The sequence below is a fragment of the Orcinus orca genome, chromosome 17, assembly GCF_937001465.1.
Source record: "Orcinus orca chromosome 17, mOrcOrc1.1, whole genome shotgun sequence".
Classification (NCBI taxonomy): Eukaryota; Metazoa; Chordata; class Mammalia; order Artiodactyla; family Delphinidae; genus Orcinus; species Orcinus orca.
The window spans coordinates 18094426-18122105 of NC_064575.1; the positions used below are offsets into that span (position 1 = coordinate 18094426).

Consider the following 27680-nt stretch of genomic DNA (forward strand, 5'->3'; position numbering starts at 1 on the left):
ACGATTAGGTGAGATGGAGAGCTGGGGACTCCCGGGGCACAGGGCATTGGGCAATGTACTGAACACACAGGTAGCGTGAAAACTCCTGAGGGCCTGAAGCAGGGCAGCAAATAGGTTTCGAGTACTTCCTTTATAATTTACTCAGGTAGTCTTTGGAAGTCAACACAAATACAGGTAAATTTATAGAGTAAACCAATAAAAACTTAAACATATAGTCTTCTAGGATCTATTCTGGTTAGTAATACTCTTTTGTGAAGGAAAAAATGGACATGATTATTAGAAAAAAATGGAAAGGTAATTCAATGCACAAAAATTCTAATAAAAGAAAGCCAAATTGCAAAGTAAGGAAATATTCTTAGTGCACGATGAGAAATTAAAAAAAAATTAACAATTCCTCACATTACTTGTTGTATCCTGACAAAACCAGCTGGATGTAGTTAACACCAAACTTTTATTTGAAGCACAAATATGTTTCATTCTTTAGTGCTTTCTCGTGTTGAGATTATTTCCCAAATTCTTGCTTGGTTTCAGTGGATTGATGAGTAACGACAGACTTAAGTGATACTTGTTTATCCTTTTGAATATTGTATGGATTTGTAGGTAACCTCTCCTAACTTTTATTTGGCTCAATTATCCGATTTAAAACTGCTTTTCAAATGCCACGTCTAGTTCTTAGGTGATGGGGTCCACCACCCCTTAGCTCCACAATGATGCTACATTTGAGCATCTTCTTGGCCTTTATCACCTTCAGAAACAGCTACCTGATTTCTAGGTATTTGCTCTAGCGGTCAGAGCGATTGTTAAAACATGCCTAGAACATGAGAAGATTAGATGACTTTGTGGCTTCTCACTTTTGCCTCCACTTTTACTGAATTAGGGACGTGATACTTAATCAGATTCTTTTCTTTCAAATATGTGCAGTAAGTGGCAGGAATGTGATACATATAGTCTTAAACTAAAGCCCTCTTCCACTGCTTTCCCTGAAGCAAATATCGTCATGAATTCCACTGAATGTTCAGTATTGTTCTTGATAATTTCCTGAATGAGTTTGCTTGGGACAAGGATGCAGACAAGGAAAGACTTGTACCTCAACGTTGTAGTCATCTTCCACTGATTTTATCTCTGCCTCCACACCCTCTCTCCAAAATTCTTTTCAAAGATGGATAATACTCTTCACCACAGTAAGCAAACAGCCTTATCAATCACTAGCTGACCAAATCTCTGGCCCTCACTTTCTGTGTTAATTCTACTAATAGTTTACCTAAATGAGACTGGGATTCGAGAGAATACCAAGGCAATTCTATGGAACACTAAGATAAAGTATTCAAAAGAACATCATGATATACATCTAAATCTTTTAGGCCTTCTATGTGCAGTTTCTGGGTTAATCCTGGAGATCAGGTTCAAACACAACCCATCCCAAGTTCATTTGTAAAATGCCTCTTACTCCAAAATACCAAGCAAGATAGCACTTAAGAACTAAACGTTTATTAATAATATTTAGTATTTTTTAAGGTTCAAAAATCAACATCTTATTGAAATACCTAACTAAAAGTTATGAAACTTAAATATACTTAACATTTAGGATTTTAAGTACCTTATTCAGAACTTTTGATAAAGTCTGTTATAGTTACATCAACTGAGTAGCATTCAGGAACTTACGGAAATGGGCTCATTCAACCCACACTGTTACCTTGAATTTCATCGTATTTTCTGCCTTTTCATGGCTGATCAGTATGACAGTCTGGCATAATGCTAGTCAATATAGGAAATGAAAAAGCACAGCATTTAGAGTCATATCTGGGACTCTGATACAAAAATTCGTAACTTTTTGGCTACATGACCTTGGGCAAGTCATTTACCTGCAGGAAATCGTTCACAGGGACCTTGTAAGACTCTAATGAGACGAGAAAGTTCTTTGTGTAAAGCAAATGTCTTGCATCCTACTATATTAAAAATCACATTTTAGTGTAGAGACGGAGCTCTGTAAGTGTGGCCTTCGATTTTCCCAGTGAGAGAGACTCAATGACTACCACTAAAGAACATCGTATGACCTATGGCATAATTAACCTTTATAAAGAGGCCTTTAGTGGGATCTTACTATATATTTTTTAATGTGTTGGAGACACAGGAATTAAAATTTCCCCTAGTTCTTCCAATTAGTAAAGGCTAACATGTACGAAGCAGTTCCTATGTGCCAGGTACTGTACTAAGCACTTAAGGTAAATGAGCTCATCTCCTCCTCCGATGAGGTCAGTGCTGTGGTTCTACCCATTTTACAGATGAGGAAACCAGGGACACAGATTAGAGAAGAATTCCTCCATCAATCATGACCACAGCCAAAACTTCACCCATATTCACTGCATTCTATATACGCTGATATTTTCTCCTACTCCCATATGTCAGACCCCTGTAGAGGCTATGACAGAATCCTAAGTCCTTTCTGGTACTTTGGGGGTAAGAAGGACATGCTGGACATAGATAATTGATACACCTGGGATCACTGAACATGGCCTGATGGATCCTTACACTGTCCGGGCAGAATACGCCACGTCCACAGCTGCCTATGAAGTTGGAGAGAAGAGCCTACACTGCTTTGCAAAGCCTTGGGGGGGGGCTGCGAGTGCACAGGTTGAGCCCAGGGAGCTGCTCACCACGACTCTTGGAATAGCTATTGTACGAAAAGGGCACGCAGAATATTTTCCAGATCTCCCAACCACACGGTCTTCACCCTGGCTTTGGCTCCAGCCACCGAAACCCGTGGTTTGGACACGAATCTGGAGTCAATAATCTTTCTAGCATCCTGTGCTTCTCCCGCCTGCTCCAAAGTAGTCTGTCCTGTGTTCTGTTCCCTTAGGATTTGCTAGGAGATGAATCACGTGAGTTGATAAATCCGTTAACACCTAGAGGCGATAACTGGGCATTGCTTACGTGGGGGTCTTCGATACCTCAGCCCTCAACAGGAGTGGCTAACTTGGGAATTCAAAAGCGCTGTGGCAGCTCCGTGGGAAGCTGTTCTGGAGAAGGTCCGTTTATTGTACTTCACAGGCTGCCTGCTGATGCGTGGAGCCAGCCGAGGCCAGCACCGAGGATGGCTTCAAAGGCTGCAGGTTCTAGTGGCAGCAAGTTTATTCAGCTGCACTTTGGACTTAAGCAGCAGAGGCCAGAGCAACATAGTAATTTCTTTGGGCCACAATGGTCAGAAAACTGTAACTGAAAAGTGCCCACGCAGGAGAGACTTACTTCATCTTTAAGTTTTCCTTAAAAACAGGAGCAGACTCAAAACCCGGGATAAGGCACTAACACAATTAACGAAGGCAGTAAAGCAGAGCGATGAATCTTACTTTGCAAAATGATTCCAAAGGCCTAAGATGAAAGAGACGAAGAAAAAATGGTGCAGCGTAAGACCTTCTGCCAGGTGGGTTCTTTGAGCACTGCGCCCCCCCCCATTTCTATTATTAATTTCTCAGCAGATCTTTCTTTCACCACCATCACCAGCCAAAAATTCCACATAACTCAAGACAGTAATTTACTCATAAAGGAAACACACCTGCAACTTTATTAATAACCAACTTTTTTTTTTTATTAGAGCAGATACAGTTGTGAAAACTGTACATTATACATTTTGGTTTCAAGGATTATAAATAACGGAACTCGCAGGTAGGGAGTTCTTTTTCACAGCAAGAAACTTTAAATAAACAAAGTCATGTTTTATTAAGTACATTGGCAGACTTCATGTGCTGTCCAAAATGTAGAGTACAGTATAACAACCCATTAGAAAGAGCCTTTCATGTAAAATACAGCTGTGCACATTTTAGAAAAATACCAACAATTTGAGCTTTGTTTTTAAAAAAGCTTATAAATCATACATACATTTATAAATGGAACCAACATGCTCACTTTATAAACGTATCCTTTATTATCTGTTACCCATTATTTTCCAAAGCATTACACATTCGAAATAAACACTTAAGATTAAATATTTTATTTAATTTTTTAAAAAAATCAGCTTTCCCAGCATCAAGAGCGATGGGGTGAGGAAGGAGCAGTGAGAATATTGAGACTGACACAGGAACTGAAACGTTTCTTGGGGAAAAACGTATACTTCCTAAATTTAAAAGTCAAAGCAAAATGTAAAAAATAAATAAATATACAAGTTGTAATTTTCATTTGCTCTCTTTCTGCTTTCTTCTTTTTTCCATATTGGTCACACCCAGGATTCTCAACATATTGTACTTCTGCAAAAAACACCACTGCGTTACCGCCCTGCAGGTGACAAAGCATTCAGTCCACACCTGTGCTAATATGGGAATTGTCTCTTCTGCGTCGGAACAGTAGCAGATAAGGTAAAAAGAATCTGATTAAACCATGCAGATCGTGAAAATGTTTAGGAAGAGCTCCCTCTCCTCAGTAACGTCTTACCAAGATTGGACAGATAACTTACCTCCCCTGATTTTCTTTTTAAATAAGTATTTTTATAAAGACCACGTAGTTTCTCTAAATAAGCATGCTTCTGAGTAATAAAGAATAAATTATAAAACAGCAAAAAAATCAGATTATGTCAGAATAACAAAGGACTGCAAAAGACAGATACTTAAAAATTGTCTAAGCCTTTAAAATGTGAAATACAATTACAAAAGGACTTTGAAAAACATGAAAGGCGTAAAATTGAGAAGCACTGATTTTAACAAAGCTTTATGCTCTACCTGAACGTATTCAACAAAAATTTAAGTTTGGGGAAAAAAAAAAAAAAGAGCAGTTATTAATAGCATCTTGCTTAACTTTCATGGGAATTAATATAGCTACTGACAAGATTTTATTTGGTTGGCAAAGTACGTCAGCAATGAAACTGAATCCTTTAAACACCGATTACTGCAATCCATGCAACATTTTGACTCTACTTCTTAGAATTCTCTTGTCTTTCACCTTTTAAAATATAGCACCTCCTAAGTGCGTAAATAATTCATCTCAGTAGTGTTAAAAATGTTTAAAGTTAAATTATTTTTAGGTAGGTGTAATGCCTTTCAAATTGCTAACTTTTAAATAGCCTTTTACAGGTTTAGGAAGACTAAACGACACGAAGAATGATGTATTGCTATCAAAATAAACACATTTTCTCTAGCATTCTGTTGTTTCTTTTCCTTGAGATGCGACACATGTGCTTCAGCCAGCCGGGACCGCATGTTGAAGATGACTATACATCGGATTTAAATAAACAGCAGAAATGAACATAATCGTGCACAAGCCAACGAAACCTTCTCTCCCGGGACGTTCCAGGAGATGAGAAAGCAGCAGGTCATGGCATAAGACTGGTGAGTGATGCGGCTACCTACTTCTTCTAATGAGACAGGAGTGAATGCTGGAACCACGGCCACAGCAACACAATCCTCCGACCGCATTCCTCGGGCAGTCGTTTGTTTCCCCAGCTCCCTACTAGAATCGTCAGATGGTAAAATAGTAAGGCAGCTGTTGACTTCCATCAAAAAAAAAAAAAAAAATGCAGCTCCATACATTTCCAGTTTAGTCACACTCTGCTAGGACAGATGGAGTAGCCAATGCCAGGAACTTCGCCGGATGGGGCTGCTTCAGCAGATTTTAAAAAAGAATGATTATTAAGTTTTGCTCTCCAACATGGCTGCTTGCTTCAGCTCCCAGAGGACCCCAAAGCATTCCCAGGGGGACCGAACGGGTCCTCCGGCTGAATTTCCCCAGTTTCATCGCTCTCTCCTCTCTCTCTCTCTGGTGATCCCATCCTAATTCCAAGCCTCCTTCCCTGTGTCTGAGTCTGACTGCGGTGTGCCATTTAAAGGGCTGATGACACCACCGCAGAGAACTGTGGGCTAACACCACTAGTTGTCATGACTTCACTGAAGGGTCAAAACAGTTACATCATTGAGTAACTATGTTGAATCGCATTCAGGCACAGCCACAATTAAAGTGAAGGACAATACGTAGTTGTTAAAAAAAAAAAAATTTGAATATGGGGAAAAAATGTTATATATTGTGATTTTATAGAGAAATGAAGGCTGTTCTTACCTTTTCCTAATTCCAATCAAGTTAGAAAGTGAACAAAAAGAATGGCCAACCCGATATTCAACAGCATGACGAGGACAATCATGATTGAATTAGGGCCCTGGAGACGAAATAGAACAAAACAAGTGTCACTTTTCCATGTTAACGGCAGTAGATAAGTTAGCTCACAAAACCAATTACGAAAAATATTTAAAAAGACCCAACACAGTTGCAGTAAATAAGGTATGAAGAATGACAGCAGTTCCAAAAGGTATAAACTAAAAATAGCTAAGCTGTATTTAAATGGAGCCGTCTCTCAACTTTCACTTAAAGATGAATCCAGTCTTGATTAAAGCTAAAAAATGACTTAAAAAGTAATCGACTTCACCTCGAAACACTGGGCAACAGTCTGGGTGAGACACAGCTCACCATAAAGGGTTTAAAAACTGATGGGAATTAGATACGCATTTTTGTTAAGGTGTATGTAAGTCGTCGGATAAAGAAGAATCATTTCCTCATAAAGGCAGTTAGAAGGGGAGAGTGAAATCTGCAGACAATGAGGCTGCTCTGGAAAAGTTCAGGAAAAACTCAAAATGAGGTTCTTTGACTCTTGCTTTTCCTGGGTTTCTTTTTGGATACTATCCCTTCCTTAAGGTGAAAGCTGCAAGCGGGAAATTGAGCCCTCTCAGAAGTTACCGTGCAGGTCTAATTTTTAATTCCTCTGCTTAAAGCCACAACGTTTCAGAAATCAGGTTACTTTTTAACAAATCAGAGTCCTATTTTGCCAAATACTGCTATAAATAAATACCACATAGCCCAAGGTACCCAAAATTTACTTTTTTTTTTTTTTAAAAAAAACAAAGAAACCTTATATGACCCATCTTTTTAGATCTGCCTGTGCTTGGCCATCTTTATTACAAAGATGCGATCTTGGTATTTACTATTAAAAGTGTCTAATTCTTAAGTAGCATTAAAAGTGTTCTAAAAAGTGTTCTAAAACTTGCCATATAAGAGAGGTTGGGTAGGTAGTTTTATTCTCATTCTACAGATGAGGAAACAGTTTACTATATTTGACTATCCAATGAGACTACAGTGAAACTGGGTCAGAGCCCTCATATGTCGTATTGATGTGATTTTTTTTGCGGGGAGGGGTGGGTAAGTGAGCAAGGGAGACCGGAACTGCCGCTGGTCCAGTGCTTATCTCGCAGGACCTAGGGCTCGAGTCTCATATCCTTCAAGGACATCTCCTTTCTGGATGAGGTCACAGCCTCCTTGGTAGAGGTCAGGGTACCCTGTTCTTTACCCTAATGCTTCACACTTTACTGTCGTTTCTTGTTAACTGTCATCTTTCCCCCTAGACTGAGTTCCACAGGGGCACTGCCTTGTTTACCACTCTATACCCACACATAAGGGCTGCCCAACTCATCCAGGCAACCAATATTTAATGAAAACCAATCTTTTGGTACTTTTCCAAGTGCTGTGGAGGTGGTGGTTGAACTGATATATTCACTGTATTAAATGAGGAACAGGGTGATTAATAAAATCAGGGTGAGAGAGAGGAGGAATAAAAATGGGTGCCCTTGATGTAGGGACTGTTAGGAAGAAGAAAAAGCCTAGTTCCTAAACCCCAAGTAAATGGGAGGAAAACAAACACTTAATTCTTCACGGTGACTATCAGTTCCATTTTACAAAGCTCCGAGAGGGTAAATGTCTTGCCCAAGGTTACTCAAGCCAGTTTGAACAAATTAATTAGAACTGGGATTAAACTTTAGTCTGTTCACTTCAGAGCTACATGTTCTTTTTATCTCTATTAAACCCACAGGCCTTAGTTTAAAAATAATTTCCCATCAACTTCTTTAAAATGGCATTTTCATCTACATCCTATGATACTGTAGTATCAGAAAAACATCAAATCTTGATAATGACCAGTGGTTCTTTTAGTAGAGTTGTGTTCTCAACCTATGTAACTCCTCAATCATGGTTAACTTAGAACATATCAATAATGTAGGAAACTCTTATAACTCAGAAAATAATTGAGATGATCTTTCAACATCATTACTCAGCATGGAGATTAAGGAAATGCTGTTACTACACAAACTGGTTAGATCTTGCCATGAATGTGTTAAGAATTTTGGGATCGTCTCAACTCTTTTGGGTTAGTGGATTTCTTTTCGTAATTCCTAAAGACAGTGATATGAAAGAAGATGAGGAAAAGTAACAGGGTCAGAGCAATACAATGTGGAGTTCAGTGACTTACACGGACGCTAGGAAAGCGGAATAATGGAGTACCTTCAGTAAAGCTACTTTCAAAGACTTAAGGTGTGCCTGGACCTTTAACTCCCATTTCATAAATCCTTATAAGGTTCTATGAATTTCTAACCTTTTTGAATTGGTTAGTATTTTGGGCTTGTGTGTGTGTATATATTTATATACCTAACACTATTGAACATGTATTTCTCGTATATATTCTAATATACAAATACATGTATATTTCTCCTACTAGTATAGCTCCATTATATAAAGCTATTTTTAAAGATGACTCAGTGAAGATGAGGGTAAACCAGCAATAAAAGACTCAAACAGCAACCAGGTAAAAAATAAGTTCTGGGATGCTATGTTTAATAGGCAGATACCAAGACGTCAGTGACCTCTGTGCTCTTCAGATACCTGGGCTGGGTACAGGGTGGAAAGCTTTAAGGTGAAGTCTCATAAATATGACTGTGGTGGCCAGTTGTAGCTTAAAATAGCAAAATGAAAAAAAAAATCAGTCTTGATTTTCAAGACGGACTGGGACAGGTGTAATAAAAGAAGCTGTGGCAGGGCAAAGTGCGAGTCTTGTTTGGAAGAAACTTTCAGGCAGTTAGAAAATAAAGTGCAGGAAGTCAAAATATGGAAAGACGTTGTAACTCAAAATTTTTTTCTTCAAGATACTATCGCTCATTTAAAATTGTGAAGAATTTTCTGAAGAGTTAGTATAGTTTATGTTAAACCTCAAACTTCTCCAAAAACATGGAAAAAGCAAAGTTTAATTATATGTATTTATGGAATGTGTGTGTGTGTGTGTGTGTTTCAAACCTGATCTAACAGGGATAGGGATGCCTTAGGTTTTCAGAAGAAAGGTCGGGTAAATCTCAAACTCTGAGGCTGATCGGTGTAATTGCTAAGAGAAAAGTGCAGGTAGTTTTCAGGAGTTGAGATTCCTAAGGAGAAGACTCCTCACTAGTCTATTTGATGATAAGGTTCTAACGATACCTCCACTGCCTCCTAGCCTAGCTGCCACACCACAAAATCCTACAAAAAATCCTGGCATCCCATAGAATTGAGTCCACAGGAGTCAGACTGAAGGGACGGTGCAGAGTGATCCTTGCCAGGGCTTCCCCTCCCCTAAGTGTCAGCCTGTGTCCCAGAAGAGTCTCTGGATTTCTAGGAGATCAATATCTAGGGTGATCCTGAGGGTGGGTCAAAACCTACTGGAATATTTATGAACTATTTATGCTCCAACTAGTGTTAAGGCAAACTCAGTAACAGTCAATGCTCTTTGAATACTTACTTTGTGCTAGGCACTGTGCTGAGAACTTTATAAAGTATCAACTCATTTAATCTTTACCACAACCCTTGATACAGGTACAGATGAAAAAAATCAAGTCACGGAGCAGTCAAGAAACTTGCCTAAGGTCATCGAGCTGGTAAGTAACACAGCTGGGATGTGAACCTGTGAAGTCTGGCGCCAGCGGCCACACCGCTAGCCACTAGCCTACCCTGTCTCAGTAAGCTGGCTGACTGAAATTGTGCAGGTTGTTTGGTCAGCCACCTTACACGTGGTGATGCTGACTCAAGGTGGATCTCTCACAAAGATGGATTCAGTCTGCTTCCCCTCAAATGTCTGCTTTAGTGTGAACTCTGCCATGAATTTCCACGTTATTTGTAAACTTCTAACTTACACAGTGTCTTTTTACCTCGAAATTGTATGCAGTGCTCTTTTGTTTTAAAGGCCATTCACTGCCTACCTTTAGGATGATTTTGTCACTTCCTAACTCTCTGTGAAGAAAACAGTTATAAGGGGTGCGAGAGGCAGCTTTATGTTATTAAGGAAGAGAAGGTTAATTGTGAAACTCTCCGCACGAAGGTGCCAACTCAGTCCTGCCTTGCAGCTCCCGACAGAGGTGCAGAGCTGCTGGCCTCCGTTCTCTCTTGGGGTGTTTAGGGGAACCCTAGAGACCGGCCTGCAGAGCTGCACGATGCTTGGCCAACTCCCAGAATCTGACTGTTTTGCACATTCGTTAAGACAGGTTCTGTTTCTAAACAAGAAGGCTGTGAATTTACCAAATATACCTATTAGTAACATTTTACAGAAAGACTACTAGGTAACTCATCTAATATGAGGAACACTGGGGCACACGCTTCCCCTTGGGGAGTTCTGGAAATCAACTGAACCCCACTACTGGGTACCCAAAGGTATAAACGGTAATAGCCTTGCATTGCCTGAATCTCCCCTTTGTAAATCAGGCAAACCAATACTAATACGTAGGTGAGGCTTTTTAACCTATGGCTATAAATGCTGAAAGCCAAATAAGAAGTGAGTTATCACACTTAACAAATTCAGTAGTTATGATATTAGCACAGACAGTTATAATATCAGGATACTGACATACCAGTGTTAAAATATTTTAAAAGATGAATGCTCACTGAACCGTCTCAAAGTTATTGTTTTGAAAACCATTTATCTATATGGAGGTTGACTGTCAGAAAGTTAACCTGATTTATTCATATTTAGATAATTAAAATGGTGAGAATTTTTAAAAGGTGGGAACCTGTGTTGATAGATATTAGCAAAATAAACCTAAGAAATTTCAAATCTAAGTTAATTAAAAAGTGAATTTCAATGTCTAACCCTATGAGTAGATAGAACAGTAAGAAAAATTTTTTCTTAAAGGTAAGAAACTGATGGATGTATTGTTGGCCAAAATATTAATCCACACCTTTATGCAAATATGCTTCTGAAATTACTAGTAAATACTGGGTCAGCTATGGCTTCCTCCCTAAATTACAGTCTTTTCCAAAGGCATATGACTAGGTCAACATATCAGTCAGCTTTTTATCAAAAATTACTTAGCTTCAGATTTTATAAATTCTACAGAATCTGATAAAATACTAATTCCTTTTATCATTAACAAACCTCATGGAATGAGGATGTGGGTATTTATCAATAACTGAAAGCTTTCTGGTTGAATAACAAAAACCTTAAATGCTCCAGACTCATAATAAAACTAGCATCTACCAGAAAACTGAAATTTTAGGAGAACTGACACTCGGAGGAGTTAAAGACCAAAGTGATTTTCTTAAACAGTTGAAAAATTTCACTTCTCATATGGGAAAGAAAAAGTTCTAGCTGCAAAGCCTGGCCATTAAATAAAATCCACACTATTTATGAGAATAATTCATAATAGCTAGAAAAGATGTTCTTTTGTCTAAAGATGCTGACCATTGTGGGTGCAGAGTCAAAAGGCAGGTTAAGGACTTAGCAAATGGCAGTGGAGCCCTCCTTCTGGTTAGAGCACAGGCACAGGGGGCAGGTGGGCTGTGGTTCCTTCCCAGCCCTCAGAATTAGCTATTGTTATGGACTGCATATTTGGATCTATCCCCTGCCCCCAAATTCATCCACTGAAGCCCTAACCCCCAATGTGATGGTATTTGGAGGTGGAACCTTTGGGAGAGAATCAGCTCATGAGGGTGGAGCCCTCAGGATGGGATTAGTGCCCTTCCAAGAAGAGACGCCAGAGAGCTTGTTTCCTCTCAGTCCCGTGAGGACACAGGGAGAAAGACGGCCTGTGTTCTATCGACCAGGAAGTAAGTAAGTGGCTTCTCACCAGACACTGAATCTGCTGGTGCCTTGATCTTGGGACTCCTGAGCCTTCAGAACTGTGAGAAATAAATGTTTGCTGTTTAGACCACCCAGTCTAGGGTAGTTTTGTTATAGCAGCCAGAGCTAATAAGACAGCTACCATGTAGTCCTTTTTTTTTTTGGTGGTGCCTCACAGCTTGTGGGATCTTAGTTCCCTGACCAGGGATCAAACCCCGGCCCTCGGCAATGAAAGTGAAGCAGGACAGAAGGGGGCAGGGCACAACCTTTAAAAGAATGATATAGCCATAGTACATGACAAAGACTGGTTAGAACCAACTAGGTCCAAGATGGCAGAAGATCTGACTTCCAGAAGACCTTAAGCCTCATTACATGCTCATTGTAATGTATCACCATATGCTAAATGACACATCCACCAGCGCCACGACAGTTCCGAGGCCAACCATAAAAGGTCAAAAAGTGGGCGGTGACCCAATTTCTGGAAATCCCCGGCCCTTCCCCCAAAGTTGGAATAATCCACTCATTAGCCTATGAAATTACCAGCCCATAAAAATGAACCACCCCATATTTCGAAGCCTCTTGCCTTCCAAGATGGCCCACACTCTGTCTGTGGAGTGTGTTTTTCTCTAAATAAATCTATCACTTTGTCTCCGAATTCTTTCACAACGAAGAAAGAACCTTAAATCCACCGGGAACAAAAGTGCAGAGTCCTAACCACTGGACCGCCAGGGAGTTCAACAGCTACCATGAAGCTCACCAAGAAGTGCTGGTAAAGGCTTGTAAAAGTGGAGCTGCAACAAGCTAGTCACGTCAGCCTACCTGCATGAAGCCTGAGGGTTGGCCGAGTGAGCACAGAGGAATTTCTGCCCGAGAGCCCACTGTGGCTCAAGCTACCAGTGCTAGGCTCTACTCTACACAGCCCGGTGCGCCCAGGGACTTTTGCTAAGCGTAGGTGCAAATCGTCATCATCAAGGCGCAGATGCCCCACGCTGCCACCCGAAAGAACCAAAAGGAGCAGAAGTGAGAGAAAAACACGTCTCGCACGACTTACCGAATTGGCTTCTTTTTCCAAAGAAGGGCACGAATCGTTGCTTGCTGGGTTCTTTGGTATAGCAAGTTCAGACTTCTTAGCTTTTGGCTCAGCTTTGCTTTCTTTGGCAACTGGTTTTGTCACAGATTTAGGGGGACTCCACCTGTTGGGCGATGGCTTGTGCACCAGCGCCGAGGAAGACTGGCTTGGCCCTTCCTCTTCTTCCACGTCCTCCGGGGGGTACTGGGGGGCGTTCAGTTTCACGTAGTAGCCGTGATACTGAGAGTGCAGCTCCCCGTTACTGGGGTTAGGGACGTGGTGACGGCCAGAGTACCTGGAGTGGGGCACAGCCGCTCCCACCTCCTTCGTGGGAGCCTTGGAGGTCAAGGGCTTATTGATGGTGGCCGTCACCTGTTCCTCGGCTGCACTCCTTTTGTCTTGGTTGAGTCTGGCCCCTGAGCTGGGATTCTGCTTCTTCACGGGCTTTGGGGAGGGAGAGCCGCCTTGTTTGGGACTTGCCTCGGGAGACGCTGGGGGTGTCGTGCCTTTGCGATAAAAATGAGGAGATTCCTTTGGTGTAGGTGGCTTTTCCGGGACCTTTTCTTCTGGGTTTTCTTTAGCATCTACACCTTCCTGAAATCTCTGTTTGACATAATCTGGACCTGGGGAGAAAGGGGACGACACGAGGGAAGGTGATAAAAAATAATAAGGCATAAAGGCTTGTTCCTCATGGCTACTCATATATTATTTTGCTAAATCAGCTTAGCCTTTTCTCTTTTTGTTTTAAACATATTTATTAGGCTTTGACTAAGCATAAGGACGTTTCATTCCCTGGGAGAAAAGATTATTTACTGATTAAAAGTTTTTAAGTTAATATATACCATTATGTACACTATTGTGATAGCCACAAAAGTTAAACAGTCCTGATTTTTGCTGCTGGTAGAATACAGAGGCAGAATTCATATGGCTAGAGCACTGGAGACAGCACCATAATTAATCTGAACGTTCCAATTTACATGGTATAACTAAAATACAGAGTATACACTCATATACAGAAATAAACTGACTCGTATGTTTAATATGTAATATATTAGAACACTTAAATATATTAATGTTTAATAAAGTCTCTACACTGTCGGTGGAGAACATGCAGATAACATATTTTTAATGACCCTTCATCAAAGGAGCATTTAAACTGCCTAGTTAGGAACAACTTCTGAGCTTTAGGTTACACTTTATAAGATGACTTACTCGGAGTCCCTTCACAGCCTGGGTTTGCATCAGCAGCGTTTCTGCAGGCATCAAAGTCAAGACAAGGCAGTTGTCTTTGGCTCTGTAGTCTCAGGATTTTTTTTTCTTTTTCTGAGTACTTTAGAATTGTGTAACAATCATATGTTATTTTCATAAATAGAAGAAAATTTCACTTAAAAAAAAGGGACCCTGGTGCCATTGTTATTTTATGGGTAGATGTTGGGGGGAGTGGGGATGTAAGGAGAATGTGCATCACAAGATGGTACTGGCAGTGAGCGCTTATTTAAGGAGGCCAGTGGTCCAGAAAAGGGCCTTTCTGGGGCCCTCAGAGACATGCTCCAAGGCAGTGCCCTTCTTTCTAGGCACTTTGCCCCTCAGCCCCTCCCCAGTAACCGGGTCCTGTGCATCCTTTGGCCGCCACTTCACCCATCAGCCATTTTTCATCACAGCAAGTCAAGGTCACACAGTCCAGCTGGCCCTCTTCTCTGCAAAGGGGCAGGAGCTGACAGTGTCATCTCTGGAGTACCCAAGGAAGAAATCACCCACCAACTTGCTTACAGGAGCTGACCAGCTCTTGTCAACTCCAGAGCACTGCATCTGTTCGCTTCCCTTCCTGTCTCTACTCCCACCTCTCAGCCCAGAGGGGCTGAAGAACAATTATCCTTAAAATTGTTAAAAGTACATACTGCCTCCATCAGCAGATGAATGGATAAAGAAGAGGTTTTATATACACACACGTGGAATACTACTCAGACATAAAAGAGAGCGCAAGTTTCCCATGTGCAGCAACATGGACGGACTTGGAGGGCATTATGCTAAGTGAAGTAAGTCAGAGAGAGACAAATACTGTGTGGTGTCACTTATGGAATCTAAACGATACAACCAACTAGGAAACATAACAAAAGCAGCAGACTCACAGATATACAGAGAACAAACTAGTGGGTACCAGTGGGGAGGGAGGGAGGGGCACTATAAGGTGGGGGAGTAGAAGAACTACTGGGTGTAGGATAGGCTCAAGGATGTATTGTACAACAAGGGGGGTACAGCCAATATCCTGTAATAACTGTAAATAGAAAATAACCTTTAAAAATTGTGTAAAAATAGGGCTTCCCTGGTGGCACAGTGGTTGACAGTCCGCCTGCCGATGCAGGGGACGCGGGTTCGTGCCCCGGTCCGGGAAGATCCCACATGCCGCGGAGCGGCTGGGCCCGTGAGCCATGGCCGCTGAGCCTGCGCGTCCGGAGCCTGTGCTCCGCAACGGGAGAGGCCACAGCAGTGAGAGGCTCGCGTACCGCAAAAAAAAAAAAAAAAAAAAAAAGAAAATTGTGTAAAAATAAAAAATTTCAAAAAGATAAATAAAAAAATTACATTACTACCGACTTGTAATTGCTCTTCCCATGTTGTGAGACTACCATTTATTATACAAGGCACTTTCCAAAATGTAAAGCCTCACCGAAATCTTAGGAAGCAGGCAATAGTCTGATTTCACTGATACGGAAACAGCTGTAGCAGCTGAAAAACCCAAAGTCACACAGCTCCTGTGTATCCTTAAGATAAAATATAATGCAACATGGAATACACTAAGCCCAGAAATGAGAATCCCCAAGGACCCACATTTATAGCTTGTACTCAGGGCCAAAAGCATAAGAGCATTATCTCATATTCCATCCTCCAGAAGACAAAGCCAAACAGGGTTCAAATTTCCCAAACAGGTCAACACCACCAACAACTGAGATTTCCTTTTCTAAACTTGGTTAAGTACCCCCTTTAAAAAAGTCGGCAATTTTCTTTTACATCCTCCATTAAAAACGGCAGTATGAATTCTTGGCAGAGATGTATCTCACTTGAGTGAAGAAAAAGAGGCAACTGCAATTATTCAAAAGGTGCTGTCTTTGTTTCTGGATTCTTCCTTGGTGTTGTGACTGGGACATACTACCAAGAGGAAGAAGCATCGGCAGCACCAGAAAGCGACATTCTTCATCAACAGGCTTGCCCCTACTTTCAAAAACCCATGAAGAACATTTATACTGGCCTTTCATGGAGAAGCCCCTCCTCTGCACCTCTGCAGTGTACCGTTTACATATTTTCCTCCCACCCCTCTACCCCAGATTTCATCAGAACTTGGTTTCATTTGTGCTTCTCTGTTATCCAACTTTAGAGCATTACTGAAATACCCATCTAGGCATGGTAGTAAGTGTTCCGTGCAAAGGTAATTAATAGTCAAGACTCTTGGAGCCAATCATGTTTCATTTAAGCCGCCTAACTCTGAAACACAAATTAGGAAGTACTTTTAATGTCTTCAGTCTAAGGGGTCAGTGCAAAAGTTAATTTTGCAAATCCTTCTCTCTTGAGATTAAGTCATATTAAAAGCTAATGTTTAAATACACACAACAGAAAAGAACGGGAAAAAATAATCTCTGGCAAACATGACTAGTTATGCACTCTTGATGTTGGAAGGAGAAGACAGTCACTGAACCACGAGAAGTAAAGCTGTCACAAAGCCTATGTGCTCCATTTTGAAAAGGTGAGACCCTAACAGAGACGCTTACAAGTTCAGGATTTATCTGGGTAACCACTGGTCTCACCTGCGTTTACTGCAGAAAGCAGACGAGAAGCTGAAATGGGAGCTGCTCTGACAGATCCCAGCAAGCACCAGCTGCCAGCAAGGGATGAGACTCTGCTGAAACGCTAACAGCGGCAAGAGATCGTTTATTTGGGAGGAAACTCAGGCAATTCAGTAAGAGCGGGTCCAAGAAAAATAATTTTTTAAAAAGTGATATGCTTTAGTTATCTGGAAAAAGAACAAAGACTTACAAATACCTGAAGACAAAGCACAGTTTCAAACGCTCTTTGTAAAGAGTAAGTAGAACTCTGCCTACCTCTTAATTTATGCTATCATTAATAGGCCAAGCAGAGAATGATTTGGCCACTGGAGGATTTTGTAGTAACCGACTTACGAAGCTTTATTTTGGATTCCATTGAATGTATTTATTATGTTTATGAACTCTCAAATACCGGTCTAACCACTCCTTTAGATCTTTAGAAATCTCATGCATTGCTCCTTTGCACAGTTTTCCTGTCTTAAATGTCTTAGGAAAGGCATTTCTTGTGCCCTATCTCCTAAGACATGGTTTTCAGGCGTATTCAATTCAGTTTTATTTACAGGGCTTCTGATGATATTCAAAACCTGTTGAGCTCAAAGAATTTACCAGCACCACCTTTCAGATGAAAAAATCCCCCCCAGCTTTATTATGCGTTAAAAATTGGCTGGATAAGGGAATAAAGGCACTCCAAAGCAGTCAGTCCACATTTGCTGCCCATCAGAGGTACCTGGGGTGCGATTCCCAGAGAATTTAATAAGTATGAATCGAAGCCTAGAAATCTTGATGTTTAACAAATGCTCCAGGTAACTCTCATGTACCCAGTATTGGCATTTAAAAGCATGGCAAATTTGGGATTGACATGTAAACACTGCTATATTTAAAACAGAAAACCAGGGACTTCCCTGGTGGTGCAGTGGTCAAGAATCCACCTGCCAATGCAGGGGACATGGGTTCAATCCCTGGTCCAGGAAGATCCCACATGATGCAGAGCAACTAAGCCCATGCGCTCTACTACTGAGCCTTCGCTCTAGAGCCCACACGCCACAACTACTGAAGCCCGTGTGCTCCAGGACCCGAGTGCTGCAACTACTGAGCTCGTGTGCTGCAACTACTGAAGCCTGCATGCCTAGAGCCTGTGCTCCGCAACAAGAGAAGCCACTGCAATGAGATGCCTGTGCACCGCAACAAAGAGTAGCCCCCGCTCACCACAACTAGAGAAAGCCTGCGCACAGCAACGAAGACCCAACGCAGCCAAAGATAAATAATAAAAAAATAAAAATTAAAATAAATAAAATAAAATAGATAACCAACAAGAACCTACTGTATAGCACAAGGAACTCCGCTCAGTATTCTGTAATAACCTAAATGGGTAAAGAATTTGAAAAAGAATAGATCCGTGTATATGTATAACTGAATCACTCTGCTGTACACCTGAAACTAACATTGTTAATCAACTATACTCCAATATAAAATAAAAATTAAAATAAATGAAAAAAAAGCACCTGGGCGAGACCTTGAAATAAAGACTTCTGACTCAAAAAAAAAATTAATTAAAAAAAAAAATTAAAGTGTGGCAAAAAGTATGTTGACTAGAGGTAGACCCAACTCCAGCCTCCCTTACCTGCATCCAGCTGGAAGTGGTTCCAGCATGGCGTAGTCAACTGGGGACTGGCCAGCTACCTGAGGATACACACTTAGATTTTACGGAGTAAGATTAAGTGCTTTTAAAACAAGATATTTAGTATAACGCAGAGGGCAAAAGTTTTTCCTGGACAAGTTTCTTGGAAGGCACACGGTGTGACTACTACTTGTCTGTGTAGTAATGTGCGTCAGTGTTGCAATGCCAAGCAGCATAAAGTTGATGAGATGCAGCAGTTCATTAAAAAGACTAGTCAGAATATCACCAAGGAGGGAAATTATGAGAAGTGTTGATAGCTGTCGCAGTCAGCATTTTTGTCTGTTTTTACAGACAGTATTTCTAAATCCTAAGGGATTTTTTTTCTCCCCTGGGGATTTAGTATTGGGACAATGTCAGAGACGGGTCACCTGCTCACTGACATGCCGCACAACACGAAACAACAACACTGAGCACGTGTCATGCCCACACAGAAAGGTTACACGTCACGGCTGGCATGAACGGCGGATGGAAACAGCAGGGCGTTCAGCTAGTTCTTCATAGGTGAGCCTCAGGGAAACGGCTGTGGGCAGAGGAAGCACCACGGAGACTCCTCCAAACAAATGTCTACCAGGGCAGTGCTGATGCCAAATGCTTTGTAGCAACATCAGAAGTCATTAAATAGATAGCAGGATTTTTCTGCGGAGACTGCCAATCAGTAAAAGAAGACCAGACTGAAAGATTTTTAAAAAAATTATATAACCGATAGCAGGATCCCTTTTATATTCTATGTGGAAAGAATGCTACATTCCCACAGGACTTTAGAGTCCCATCGGTAACAATACCGCAACTTCTGAGAACACAGCCACAGCCCTGTTGTCCGCAAGCCGTGGGACACCCAGCCCAGGGCCCCTTGCACATGGTGGGCTTTCAATACACATGTGTGTGGAACGGGATACACTGGAATGCCTAAGTGGTAAGAATAACCAGCAAACCCATGCATTATTAATTTCACGTCAACTAGTGGATTATTCAGTTTTCCTTTTTTTTTGGATTATTCAGTTTTCCTTTTTCTATGAACAAAAATTTATTCAGAATTTTGGGTCTGGAAAGTGAGTTTAGAAGGCATCTATTCCAGGATGCTTCTGTCTTCTTAACCAAAAGTATTACATATTAATGACAGGCACGGACAATTCTTAAGACTTCTAATCCATACCAGAAGTGTGCGCTTAGTTATCACTGTCTCAAAATAATCTAGACTAAAAGACTTCACTTTAAGTAATCAACACACTGTGTGTGTGTGTGTGTCACACCCTGTTTGTCTCCCTGCTCCTCACAAATTCATATGTTGAAGCCCTAACCCCCAATGTGATGTTATTGGAGGTGTGGCCTTTGGGAGATAGCTTAGATTAGTTCACGAGGGTGAGACTCTCACGATGGGCTTAATGCTCTTATGAAAAGAGGGAGAGACACCAGAGTTCTCTCTCTCCAGGTGCATGCACTGGGGAAAGGCCATCTGTGAGCCAGGAAGGTGGGCATCACCAGAACCCAACCATGCTGGCACCCTGATCTTGGACTTCCAGCCTGCAGAACCACGAAAAATAAATGTCTATTGTGTAAGCCACCCCGTCCATGGTACTTTGTTTTAGCAGCCCAAGCTGACTAATACACACGCTTAAACACAGAAAGACAAAGCTCGTTGAGGGTGCTGCCTAGGCCACCTGGCAAGAGGGCCCTACGTAATACATTTGCCACATTCTCTTTTTTTAACCCATGACCAGTGACCCCCACAACGGACAAACATCACTGGAAATTAAAAACAAAATAAACATCTTTATGGAAAGGTAATTGAAACAGTGGGGAAATGAGCCATACATAGGGTTTCCCAATCATTCTCCACCATGTCCAACTCCCCACTACCTGCTCAGTGATCCTCCAAAGTCTCACCTCAGCTTTCCGGGCTTAAAAACCTGATTTCATCAGCACTTTGAAGTAGAGCCATCCCTTGGGGCAGACTCACATCACCAAAGCTCACAAGACTGATGGTTGACACCAGAAGACCAATTCATCAGTTCACAATGAGCAAGGTAAATGTCACGGAGGCCTGAGACCTGCACTGATTACCACCAGTGCGTGCTCTCCCTGTTGGCAGACCTCCACGAGAAGCTCAACGAAAATCAGAAGGTTAGTGGTGGATGTGGAATCAAGACGGAGGCATGAGATGAATCAAGTAGCTAATGGCATCATGCTGAGCTAACCTGATGCACCCATTTCTTCACTCGGATGATCTCGCCAGGAAGGCCACACACAGCTGGCAACGGTTCCCTGCATCCCTCCCTATCGCAGAAACGTCCTTGCCAATGCAACTGCAGTACTCCAAGGTTTTGGGCCATGGGTTTGCTCTCCTTTAGATAGCATTTGGATGGGCACTGCCTAGTTTTGCCTCCGTGACTCTTTCTTCTATGCTACTTTGGGGGGTGACCGAGTCTTTAGAGGTTTCAATACACTCAATCAGGTTACAAGGAAATCTTGCTATGCTACAGCCGTGCTGTCACTTACGATCACTTTATACACTTCTGTGCAGTCTCATGGGCTCATTTTAATGCCCGGAGGGCAACCTCATTTCTAAGTTCTTGGGGGACAACTCACTGTGTCACTCATACTCATGGCAATTTAGGTTTCTGGGTACTATGCAATCATCGACATACACATTCATACACATCCATTGGTACGCTTTGTCTTATATGTTACGACTTGGCCCTTTGAGTGATAAAGCCATTCTACATGGCTACGTTTTTTCTGTAGTTTTAAACTAAACTATAGAATAATACAGTTTTGAACTAAAAGTAGAAGACTGAACTAAGATGGGAAATATCTGAAAATACCGCCAGCTCCTGAAAAGAGGTAACTTACTATGAAAGTGTTCGAAATATAAGCTATGACAGACATCCTTCTTTCCCCAGGGTAAGGAAGTGTTGGCTGCGGGTCAAAGGGGATTGCAGCCGCTGCCCTTAGCTCCTGTCTCAAACAGACCCCTTGTCATCTCGTGCCGCTGTGATATATTCATTACTGACAGCTTGCTTATATGAAGCTGTTTTAGCTAAGAAAGGGTGGAATTACATTTTCCCACAATATGTTTTCCCCCCTCAAATGCTTTCACATCATAAAAAGCTTTTAAAACCATTTAGCCTGGAAAACTGAGATGACCTCCCGTATCATTTACCTCTTGTTAACACCTAATAGCAAGCTACAGCGACCCTATTCCCCAACAGAATTAACAACAGAATCAAGAAATGACCATCTGCAGACAACAGCAAGTTTGTTTGCTTCCAAAGCAGCTCGAGCCCAGGGCTGCTATGTGACGCTGCACCGTCTCCTGACTGCTGAGCTGCTCCCAGAAGCTTCACTGCTGGGAAGGAAAAAGATGATCCCTCCTGGGTGGCTGAATCGCCTCCCCAGCTCTCACACCCTAGGACAGGTAGCTGCTAACGTGTGTGAGTTTCCAGAAGAGTGTTTATTCCTGCTGCAAAAAATGGAAAATTTCCCTTTCCTAATAAAATACACGTACATATTATTCAATGATTTAAATCCCACCCAGAGGTTTAGAAAGGATGCACACAAAAGAAGAGACCCATTATCACTGGTCCCCTCCCTTGGAGCTGAACTAGTACAGAAGTCGCTCTGTGGTAACTCAAATCAACTCAGCAACCGGACTGGGCCCCTCCCTAAGCTCTCCTCCTAAAAACTGAGTCTTGTTAACATGGCCTTTTACTGTCTTCATTCTTTGCAGAAAAAAAAAAAAAAAGAAAAATCCTGTCATTTCCTTCTCATTCTCCCATCCTTTATTATAGCCCCGTTCCTAGCTTTTAGAATACAGGGACACTTGGTCTTCTATTCACTGTGACTTACCTTGTTCATGTAGTCACACTAATGCCCTGTGGGTTCCAATATTATGTCACCTTCACTGGAACCAAACAGGTATTGGACACGTGTGTTGTGCAGGGTGCTACTTATCCAGCTTGATTAACAGAAACCAATATGAAAAAACTCTTTACCAAGACAATATAAATTTCGAAACTTAGAACATTTCTTTTAGTCTCTCTTGCCCAGAAATCTGTTGATCCTGCAAATCAACAGGAAGATGCTGTTTCTAAAACAATGGAGAAACATATATAAAAAGGTGGCGACTGCCATTTTGTTAACACCAGTATATTAAAGGGATGGAAGCAGTCTACTAGGAGACCACTAAGAAGTGAGGTTAACTATTGAAACCCACTGTAAATATTTGTTTACTGCTATTCTATAACATCAGAGCCAGATGATCTGGAATGATTTTCTCCTCTTAATCTGTGCAGATTCATCTGTCTTTAAGTGGTATATTTCTTTACGTCCTAACCAAATTCCTTTGAGGTGTATTAAAAAAAAAAAAAAAGCCGCAGTACTTACTGGCTCTTCTCTTATTGCTAACGTGACGGTTCCAGGTGCTTCTGATTTTGAGGTATCTGTTTTAGCACCTGAGATGGTCCCCAACACACTAACACAATTTCTTAACTACTTCTCTTTTAGATTCCTGTCTTGTTTACTGCTATCAGCTCAAAGTCTGTTGCTGGAGGGTGGGCAGAGGCACCGGGGAAGAAGCCAGATCTCCAGCGCTAACACTCGGGCTCCAGGCACGTGTTACTCTAAGCTCCCACTTGTTTTGTAGTATTGCTGAAATTCATGGGGCACAGACCTTTGGATTAAAAGGAAAAGAAGGGAAAAAGGAAACCAGAGGCAATGCTCCTACCCCTCCCATCACAGGTCACCTGTCCTACCTGGCTGGTAGAAGTCAGGTGACAGCTCTCTGGCCACAGCTCTCGCGATGTCACACTCCTGGCGGGCGGCCAGAGCAGCCTGGTCGGCGGCGTCAGCTTTGGCTCTTGCGTGCGCGGTCCTACAGGAGCACAAAGGGCGCGTCAGCAGGGGCGGCACCTAGTTAATTACACAGGACGGGCAAACGGTCTACGGGGCAGGCAGGGCCTGGAAAGAAATGCTAACCGTGATCCTCGCCCCACATCTGCAACAGAAAGTTGTGAGACATCATACTGTTGTGAGACATCAATGAAAATCAAGCGGATGAAATCACCTGTGAATTGCCTCCATCTTTCTTTCAAGGTTAATGGAAGTATAACCAGTTGTACGAAAGTATAACAAGTTCTGCGCAGCTTAAGGCAAAGCCTGGTGTTCAAGACTCAGAGGATGAAATCCCCCGTTGACTTTGGTTGGCGTTCCCCCTCCCCGCCCCCCGACCATGGAGAGTAGAATTAGAGCATGTGAATTAACGCAGGGCTCATGATGTGTATGGTAGAATCAATACAAGGATTTGATTAAGAAAGATCTGCCCAGTGGTGTGCTGGCAAAGTAGCTCTCTGGGGGAAAAAACAGTAAAACTGATTTGTAGCACTGACTGATTTCCGTGGTGTCCACGCTCCCAACGTGGCCAAGTCACACTAGCAGCGTGACTCTGCTGAATGTGTAGTTGGGAACAGACGCACACCATGGGCTCCCCCCAGCCTGCAGGAGCAGGCCCAGTGGTCTGCGGGAAGAATGTGCTCAGGAGGCTTCCAAGGAGTCCATTTAGTTGTTCTTTAAGCATGTTTCTTGTGTGAAACCGAAAGCAGGCGGAGAGGTGGAGCGGGAAAGAGGAAGGGGATCTCTTTCTGTCTTCCACCTTCTCCCCGGCCCGTCCTCACCCACTGAAACCGCTTATCTTTCTAGAGGACAAGGGCTAGGGAGAGGGCAGCAGGGATAAGAATGGGGCTCCTTATGGCAAGGCAGGGGGACTGATGTCTGCCTGCCCAGGAAGAGGACATTTGGAGGCTGAGACTTTGGGTCATCCTCTTCCAAAGGAGGAGATCTTATCCAGCTAGTATTTAGACAATTTTCATGGGCATCTGCTTCTTATAATTTTGTGGACTATTTTCTTTTATTAGCGCTAGGCAGGGCTATAGATAACTAGTGGTAAAAGCTTAAGGGGAGTCTAAAAGAGGTGTGCCTGCAGGCCTTTCAGAGACAGCAGGAGAGGAAGTTGGGAAATGGCATCATGCCCTAGCTGGTCTTAGGAGGGAAAACCCAGGTGGCATCTGGAGGAGGCCAGCAGACGGGATTCCTGGAACTAGACTGCAGGCAGAAAAGACGGGGAAAAAGGGGTCTGACCTGAGACTGTGGGGCTAACTGGGGGAGATCCTATTTCACTCCTACTTAGGACCCAGCTGAGCCTGGAGGACTGATGTACTAGAATATAAATGTAAGGGAGATTTTTTACTTTGGGCATTTTTTTTTTTTTTTAAAAAAGACCTGTGACCTATCATTTGCTTGATAGCTTATTATGTTTTTTTTTAATTTATTTAATTTATTTATTTTTGGCTGCATTAGGTCTTCGTTGCTCTGCGCGGGCTTTCCCTAGCTGCGGTGAGTGGAGGTTACTCTTCGTTGCGGTGCACGGGCTTCTCATTGCGGTGGCTTCTCTTGTTGTGGAGAACGGGCTCTAGGCTCGCAGGCTGAGTAATTGTGGCTCGTGGGTTCTAGAGCGCAGGCTCAGTAGTTGTGGCACACGAGCTTAGCTGCTCCGCGGCATGTGGGATCTTCCCGGACCAGGGCTCGAACCCGTGCCCCCTGCACTGGCAGGCGGATTCTCAACCACTGAGCCACCAGGGAAACCCTACTTTGGGCATTTTTTAATTTTTAATTTTTGGTTCTCTACTATACTCCCAAGGCACAGAACAATGCCTGGAACATAGTATTTACTGAGGGCCCACTTTATAAATAAAGGAATGGTAAATAAATAAAGGAATGTCCTTTGGAACAGCTGGGTAGTTACTTAAAAATAAATGGATTGACAAAACCACAGAGACAGTAAAAAGACCAGTGATTGCCAAGGGTTCAAGGTGAAAGTGGGTGAGCGATGAACAGGTAGATCTAAAGGGATATTTAGGGGAGTGAAACTATGCTGGATAATCCTCTACTGGGGGATACATGACATCATGCTTTTGTCAAAACCCACTGAACTGTACAACACAAAGAGTGAACCCTACTGTCAAGTATGGACTTTATAGTTAATACTCACGTTCCACATTGGTTCATCAGTTGTACCAAATGTACCCACTAATGCAAGATGTTAATAACAAGGATTAACTTGGTGTGGGCAAAGGATGTATATGGAAACTGTACTTTCTCCTCAATTTTTCTGTAAACTTAAAACCGCTCTAAAAAAATAAAGTCTATTAATTAAAAATGAATGAATCAAATTCTGATCATCAAAATGGTCACTTACGAATCTTGGAGGACGTTGAGGATGTTTTAGATGATCTCTGTCTACAGGGCAGGGAGTACAGAGGCAAAATCAAGGGGATAAGGGCCTCCCTGGTGGCGCAGTGGTTGAGAGTCTGCCTGCTGATGCAGGGGACACGGGTTCGTGCCCCGGTCCGGGAAGATCCCACATGCCGCGGAGCGGCTGGGCCCATAAGCCATGGCCGCTGAGCCTGCGCGTCCGGAGCCTGTGCTCCGCAGCTGGAGAGGCCACAGCAGTGAGAGGCCCGCTTACCGCAAAAAAAAAAAAAAAAAAAAAAAAATCAAGGGGATAAGAACATATTCCTAAAAAACCCGGCTGTGGTAACCCATGCAAGGGAGCCATCACTGATGACACTTTAGTCCCACGTGTTGTGCTGAGACTCAAAGGATGCCCTCTCTTATGTCCTTTCAGTTTCTCAGAATCTCAGCTCTTTTTTTTCCCAGAATTATTTTCCATTTTATCTGCTATTCTTAGCTAGAGCCTAATTATGTCTAGGTACCATAATTAATGAAGCCACAAGAGTACAGTTATCCTACCCTATAATAAAACCTGATAGCCCTTCGATGATAAACTTACAAAACTCAAGGACCATTTATTCCGAAACAATCACAACCCACCACCACGGAGTGGAATAAAATGGTAGTAGTATTTCCACCACTTTGACAACGCGCTAAACTGGAGAACAGACAAATGTAGATGAACCTTTCTGCAAATATATTTTGGAAGCACAGCATCAGTGAAGCCTTAACCCTTTACTTTTTTCCTTGTTCTTTCCTGTAAGACCAGACGAGGAGGGGGGACTTTTCCATCTAGCACCCCTCCCCATGTCAGTGCTCCCGCATGGCTGGCACGATGGTCAAAACCACATTCAAGCCTGAAACTAGGTATCTGCTCAGGATATTTTGGTAGCCCTGGACCTGATAACAAGAAGTAGAAGAGAACAGGAAGCCATCTGAGTTTGCTGTCATCAAAAGTGTTGTGCGGGGCTTCCCTGGTGGCGCAGTGGTTGGGAGTGCGCCTGCCGATGCAGGGGACGCGGGTTCGTGCCCCGGTCCGGGAAGATCCCACGTGCCGCGGAGCGGCTGGGCCCGTGAGCCATGGCCGCTGAGCCTGCGCGTCCGGAGCCTGTGCTCCGCAACGGGAGAGGCCACAACAGTGAGAGGCCCGCGTACAGCAAAAAAACAAAAAAAAACAAAAAGTGTTGTGTGGCCAGCCCATTAAAACATCTTGATTTTGCCCAGGGAAAAATCTGGGCTTGACCCTGGTCCACGTTATTCATGTGCTCCAATCCCAGGCTCAGTTCTGGAGCAACACACGACCCCGTTACTCACCCAACGGGTAAGACGTGCCATTGTTCATGGCTTAGGGGGAGGGAGGTTTGGGCTAGTCATTCTGGGGAGACCGGTGGAAAAAACTCCAAGTGGATGCCTGGCTGCTACATGTAGCTGGTCACATGGAAAACATACACGCCAACAAGGAGCATGCCTGCGTGCCCAAGAAGCCTTTCATTTGTTCCAAAGACTGCTGACATCCATAAATCTTCAGACCCTCAGGAATCTCCAAATACCATTATTATCTTCTATACTTTCTCACATAAAAGGCAGCAAAAAGTAAGTGAAAAGCAACATCTTTCAGTTAGGCATCAGTGGTAGACTTTCTTTTAGGGTCCTATTACAAATAAACCAAAATTTTGTAGAGAGTTACTATTTTGGGGTAAAGAGATACAGAGAGGCCTGGGCAACTGGCTAAGCTGGTACAGCAGGTAGGTGACCCCCTCCTGGACATCAGCCCTGCAAAGGTCACTCGGCAACAGCTGAAACAGTAAATGTGGAATTTCTTTTTTTTTTTTTAATTAATTTATTTTATTTATTTATTTTTGGCTGCGTTGGGTCTTCGTTGCTGTGCGTGGGCTTTCTCTAGTTGCAGCAAGCGGGGGCTACTCTTTGTTGAGGTGCGTGGGCAATGACTTCTCTTATTGC

General features: G+C 42.6%; 1 protein-coding gene across 3 annotated transcripts in view; it reads right to left on the reverse strand.

Annotated features, from left to right (window-relative positions):
- Window positions 1-1298: 1298 nt before the first annotated feature.
- JPH1 (junctophilin 1) overlaps window positions 1299-27680 on the reverse strand; it is an 82432-nt gene continuing 56050 nt past the window's right edge. Inside the window, exons 3-6 of one of the 3 annotated variants that reach the window (XM_049700366.1) lie at window positions 23186-23304; window positions 12924-13564; window positions 6037-6133; window positions 1299-3366 (exon numbers count right to left, since the gene is read on the reverse strand). In XM_049700366.1, the coding sequence (XP_049556323.1) occupies window positions 6053-6133; window positions 12924-13564; window positions 23186-23304 (841 nt within the window). In that variant the 3' untranslated portion in view covers window positions 1299-3366; window positions 6037-6052. Of the gene's footprint in view, window positions 3367-4732; window positions 5584-6036; window positions 6134-12923; window positions 13565-23185; window positions 23305-27680 lie in introns of those variants that run through there. The other 2 variants (XM_049700365.1, XM_033407094.2) reach the window with 2 other exon arrangements.